This window comes from Colobus angolensis, unplaced genomic scaffold (assembly GCF_000951035.1).
Source record: "Colobus angolensis palliatus isolate OR3802 unplaced genomic scaffold, Cang.pa_1.0 Scaffold142, whole genome shotgun sequence".
NCBI classification, from domain to species: Eukaryota; Metazoa; Chordata; class Mammalia; order Primates; family Cercopithecidae; genus Colobus; species Colobus angolensis.
The window spans coordinates 4,731,745-4,737,837 of NW_012114511.1; the positions used below are offsets into that span (position 1 = coordinate 4,731,745).

Sequence of the window (6,093 nt, forward strand, 5' to 3'; positions counted from 1 at the left end):
GATTTCAAAAGAGAAGACCTGGTAAAAAGTGAAGGCACAGCATGGAAAAGAGGAGAGACAGGTGGAGGGAGAGAATGAAGACATGAGTTCACCAGCCTGGGTGACAAGAGTGAAACTCCATCTCAAAAAAAAAAAAGAAAGAAAGAAAGAAAGAAAGAAAACAAAAAAAAAAAAAAAAGGATGGACAAGGATTCATTAACTAGAACACAAACTCTGAAAATACAGAAATGTCTAAGCATTTAAGATTTCAAAAGAGAAGACCTGGTAAAAAGTGAAGGCACAGCATGGAAAAGAGGAGAGACAGGTGGAGGGAGAGAATGAAGACATGAGTTCACCAGGTCATGGGATGAGGACTGTTGAACCTCCTTCCCAGGCGTCCAGCTAAGTGGGATTAATTACTTGTGAAGTTCGTTTGGGAAAAAGAATTAGAAATTTGTGTGCCTCTTTGAAAATAAAAGCCTGTGGCTCCCGATGATGAGAGAATGGTTAGAAAATCCCTTTGAGAGTGAAGAACTATGTAAGTGTAAAAACCAAACTGAACCACACAAGGGGAGTTTGTAGGGATGGGGTGGGAGGCACTGGCCAGGGTGAGGTTCACATCACCAGACTGGCTCAAGAGGGCTTGTGTCCCACTGGAGGGGTTTAGAATATTCTGGGGGAGGCATCCAGGACCTGTCCCCATGACACACATACCTTCCAACAAGCAGATCCAAAGCCCCGTGGGCTTGACTGATCTCTGTTGGAAGGAAATTTCCTAGGGGAAGGATGTCTCTGGCCCCACCAGGAAAGAACCCCAGGTTCTTTTTTGGGAAGTAAGGGGATGCCCAGGGAGAGGGAAAGACTGAGGGGACCAATGGCCTTGAGCATGGGGGCAGTGACTGCCTGTTGGGCCCTGCCCTGGCAGGACCCAGTGACCAAATTACTATGAGACTTGTCAGCCTGCCTGGCCAGATCAAGATGTCAGCCTGCTGGCATCTTCCCAGTGAGAGCACTCACCAGGGAAGAGAGAAGGCTGAATTGGTAAAAGGCAGGGTACTCAAGGCTCCACGTGGGAGCCTCACCAGGAAGGACCTTGAACCTCTTGTGCTTGGGCTCTGGCCTACTGGAGATCTGCTGCAGTGAACAAAGCAGATGTTGTGCCTGAAATTCATACCTCCATTTTTTTTTTTTTTTTTTTTTGAGATGGAGTTTCACTCTTGTTGCCCAGGCTGGAGTGCAATGGCACGATCTCGGCTCACTGCAACCTCTGCCTCCCAGGTTCAAGCAATTCTCCTGTCTCAGCCTCCTGAGTAGCTGGGATTACAAGCTCCCACCACTACGCCTGGGAAATTTTTGGTATTTTTAGTGGAGATGGGGTTTCACCATGTTGGCCAGGCTGGTCTTGAACTTCTGACCTCATGTGATCCGCCTGCCTTGGCCTCCCAAAGTATTGGGATTACAGGCATGAACCACTGCACCCAGCCCATACTTAAACTGGGTAACGGGAGTTTTGCATTCCAAGAAATAAACGGGGCTCCTGAGGTGTAAGGACACCGTGTAGCTGACTCTGAAGGTGCCCCACAACTTATGGCACCAACTGAGCCAAACAAGTGGCCCACAGGCATCTGCACAGAGCAGAGTTGAAAACTGGCAGCCCACAGATATTTTACTTGGCCTACACAATAGTTTTAAAATTTCAAAATCAATTGTCAACACTAAAAAGTCAGAAAAGCTTCCATTAAAACTTGATTTTGGCTGGGTGCAGTGGCTCATGCCTATAATCCCAATACTTTGGGAGGCTGAGGTGGGGAGTTCGAGACCAGCTTGACCAACATGGTGAAACCCCATCTCTACCAAAAATATAAAAATTAGCCAGGCGTGAAGGTGCACACCTGTAATCTCAGCTACTCGGGGAGGCTGGGGCAGAAGAATCACTTGAACCCGGGAGACGGAGTTTGCAGTGAGCCATGTGCCACTGCACTCCAGCCTAGGCAACAGAGCAAGACTCCATCTTAATAAGACAAAACAAAACAAAACAACTTGGTTTCACTGGGCATGGTGGCTCACACCTGTAGTCCCAGCTACTTGGGAGGCTGAGGTGGGTGAATCACTTGAGCCCAGGCATTTGAGACCAGCCTGGGCAGCACAGTGACACCCAGTCTTAGAAAAATATAAGTAATTCTTAATTTCTATTTTAAAGATCTGGCAGTCCTATCCCCCTGTCACCATGTGTACCCTTCCCTATTGAGTCCTGACCCTGAGACTAAGGATCAAGTCCCAAATAGGACAGTGCTTGCCCTGTGTTCCTCTTGTATCAGAGTTAGGAGTAACCCAAAGTGGGAAAACAAAAGGTGGACTAAGAAGGTTGTATGTTTCAGGAAAAATGGGAGCAAGCCCGTTCCTTTATGGCGGTGAAGAATATAGTACACCGACTGCTTCCCTCATTTCCGTGGCCTGCCTGGTCCCTTAAGGCCTTTTCGAAGGTGTGGCCCACCTGGGCCTGCCTGTTTCCGCAGCTGGGGACAGGTGTTAGAGTGAAACCCTGCCTTTGACACAGGCACTGGGTGGTTAGGAAAGAGCCCGTTTACATAACCGTGGTGGAGAGCACGGGCCTCCCGCCTACCATTGCATTTGGTGATGAGCTGGTCCTTCTTGCTGGACTCCTGTAGGACTTTGCTTTTGACACTGGAGAGCCTGGGTGGGGAAGATGGGAGGGTGAGCAGGCTAGCAAGCAGGTGCGTCCCCCAAAACCCACACCCCCTACTGAGGCCCACTCACGCTTTTTCAAAGGCCAGCTTCTCTTTCTTCAGCTGTTTGGACAGCACCTCTACCTCTCCGAGGGCAAACTGTAACTTCTCCTCTTCCTTGGCCAGGAGGACCTTGGTCTTGGCATGGGCAGCTTTCTCTTCCTGCAGGGGCGGCAGCAGTCACTTCATTACCCTGGGCCATCTTGGGTCTCCTAGACTCCCTTAACCAGCCCCGCTTCTCAGACAGACACATAGTAGCCAGGGCACAGGGAGATTCTGGCCACCTTGCTACTACAGCTGGAGGTTCTCAGAGGCCAACCTTTCTTTTTACTTTTTTTTTTTTTTTTAGACAGAGTCTCACTCTGTTGCACAGGCTGGAGTGCAGTGGCATGATCTCAGCTCAGTGCAGCCTCCGCCTCCTGAGTTCAAGCAATTCTCCTGTCCCAGCCTCCCAAGCAGCTGGGATTACAGGCGCCTGCCACCACACATGCTTGGCTAATTATTATTATTATTTTTTTGTATTTTTAGTAGAGACAGGGTTTCACCATGTTGGCCAGGCTGGTCTCAAACTCCTGACCTCAAGTGATTTGTCGCCTTGGCCTCCCAAAGGGCTGGGATTATGGTTGTGAGCCACCGCACCCATCGTCAGAGACTAATACTTAATGAGTCTAACCACAGGGGTCCTGGGAAAAGGGGGAAGATTAGGAGACAGCAGAGGCCATTACTTACCACCAGCTTCTTCTCCACTGCCTGGAACTCTTCTTTACTGACAAAATTTTCATCCTGGAGAACCATCTGCAACAGAGCCTGGCTGAGGGAGGGCGTGGGGCTGGAGTAGAAGGGGTGCCCTCTAGGGACCAGGACCCAAAGCGGATAACAGGATAATGCTCGTAGTAGGATGAGACTGAGGCCCTGGGAAGGGAGAATTCAGTTCCACAGATAAACTGAGACTCAGCAATAAGTGCTGTCCTCAAGGAGCAGCCAGTCTCATGGAGGAGGCAGTCCACAGCTAGCACTTCTAACATGTTGTGTGACTTGATGGGGAGACATAAGGGGATCTGGGGCCCAGAGGAGGCACCAACACAGCCTGGGGAAGGGTCAGAATCGCTTCTGGAGAAGGGGACGTTAGACCTGAGATCTGACTGCTATATAGGGTGGGCCAGAAAAGGGATAGACAGAAAAGCACTCTGGATGGTGGGGACACCCATGCCAAGGTCAGCTGCCAAGAGGAAGACCTGGGTACCTTCAGGGAATCAAAGGCAATTCAGTGCCTAGAGCTCCATACATTTTGTTGAATCAGAGCATTAGGGTAGCAAATAGGACATGTCTCTCTCCCCTTTCCCCCACATTCAACTTCCCAGAAGGGAAGAAATTGTCTAAGAACAACTTAGAATGAGAAATAGATGTGAAGCCAGTTTTATTTCTGAGATGGAGATACATCTCAACCTTCTTATCAAGACAGAAAAACAAAACCAGAAAAACCATCAACTCCAGCTGGCCAGGATTCTATCATGCCTACCCAGGTAATCTGTGACTGCAATGCTTTGCACCCATTAGCTGGGGTTTGATTGAGAAGGCAAAAGCTAAGGCATGTAAAGTTCTTGGAGGCCCCTAAGTTAGCGTTGGCAAGGGCCAAATCTGCGCTTACTGCATTCATCATGGCACTGACTTTGACTCTGCGGAAGGGTGTCCATAATAGAAGGGATGACAGTTTCTCTGCCTGCACACGAGGCCCATGGGAACTCAGTGACGTCATCTTCACTGAAAATGGGGAAACTGAGGCTCAGGGACTCTACCAGCTCTTGCAGCAACCAGGCAAACGGAAGGGAGAATATGGCTTGATATTAGTTAAAATTCCCTGGTTCAGGAAAGTCCGCCTCTTTTTGGCTCTACCCCTACCGACCGAGCCCAGCCTCCTCCTGATTACGCTATGGGCCATGCGTTCTAGCCACGGCCCCGCATCGGACAGGTTCTGGTCCCGCCCCCATCAGTGAGACATCCGGCCCCGCCTCTCCCCAAGCTCCTCTGGCTGCATACCACGTTCCTCAGCTGGTGGATCAGTTCCTCCTGAGACTCAATCACGTCCCGCAGTTGATCGAAGGCGAGACACACAGATCCTGACCCCGCCTTCGACCACCCGAGGGGCGTCGCCATCTTTCGCCCCCGCCAGCTAGTTGGAAATGGCTGCCTCGGGGGTGCTCCCCGCCGTCGCCCACCAATGAGAATGCGACGCCACAGAGCACCCTGGCAACGGGGGGCGGGAACTTCCTCTGTTAGCGGGGCGAGGAGCCGCCTCTTAAAGGAGCCGCCTGGGGGCGGGGAAACTGCTAACAACCCTTATGGCATTTAATTTTATAGGAAATTGCGCTTTTATTACATCTTCTGTTTCTCACGCAGTCCTGAGAAGCCGGCAGGGCCCAGCTTGTACTTTCCTTGACTGCGAGCAAGCAACACTCAGAACACCAGCCCTCGGCCTTCACCCAGGGCCTGTTAAGCTGCATGACCACGAAGCAAGAGCCGGCATAGGCAACTCCTGCATCTTTAGCTTCTCATGCCTCTTTCTCCAAATCTTTATCCTAATCTCCAAATTTCCTCCATTGTATGATATTCCAGCCTCCTGGAACACACTTAGTACTTGGGGGGCCTAAGCACGGAAGATAGAAGAAGATAAAAAACGAGAATGGTTTCACCTGAGATCAAAGTCTTCATACTCTGATAGCAGGCTCTGGGCAGCTGCACTAGAGCCATGTGCCACCACACCAGGAGGAGAGCCCTGAAGAGATTAGGAGGACTGAAGAGGGCTTGAAGGAGGAGAGTTTAGTAAAATGAAGTCAGGGAAGGATACAGTGATTACACACACTCACCAAGTCTCTTTTGAAGGTTTTTTTTTTTCTTGGAAACCCAAATAAGATTAGGTTTGGAGAACATCAAAGCGAATATATATTGTGTTCACTATTTCGTGGCACCATTATGTTTATATTATTTCATGTGACCCTCATAGAACTTCTATTAGCCCCTTTTTACCCGGGCTCTATGAGAATGAGAATGAATAACTTGCCCAAGGTCACTCTAGTGAAAGTTGTGGAACTGATTTCTGCTATGGGCAGTTTGGTTCCAGCATCCGTGTTTTTGTTTGTTTTTTGAGATGAAGTCTTGCTCTGTCGCCCAGGCTGGAGTGCAGGGACATGATCTAGGCTCACTGCAACCTCCGCCTTCTGGGTTCAAGCGATTCTCCCGCCTCAGCCTCCCAAGTAGCTGGGATTACAGGCACCTGCCTCCACACCCGGCTAATTTTCATATTTTTAGTAGAGGCAGAGTTTCGCCATGTTGGCCAGGCTAGTCTCGAACTCCTGACCTCAGGTGATCA

At 49.9% G+C, this 6,093-nt stretch overlaps 1 protein-coding gene across 1 annotated transcript in view; it reads right to left on the reverse strand.

Annotated features, from left to right (window-relative positions):
• The window catches only part of SPATA24 (spermatogenesis associated 24), a 7,348-nt gene extending 2,447 nt beyond the window's left edge, over positions 1-4,901 (reverse strand). Inside the window, exons 1-4 of the mRNA XM_011935322.1 lie at positions 4,764-4,901; positions 3,456-3,521; positions 2,758-2,888; positions 2,603-2,673 (exon numbers count right to left, since the gene is read on the reverse strand). Coding sequence (XP_011790712.1) covers positions 2,603-2,673; positions 2,758-2,888; positions 3,456-3,521; positions 4,764-4,880 — 385 coding nt within the window. The 5' untranslated portion in view covers positions 4,881-4,901. The remainder of the gene's footprint in view (positions 1-2,602; positions 2,674-2,757; positions 2,889-3,455; positions 3,522-4,763) is intronic.
• Positions 4,902-6,093: the final 1,192 nt, after the last annotated feature.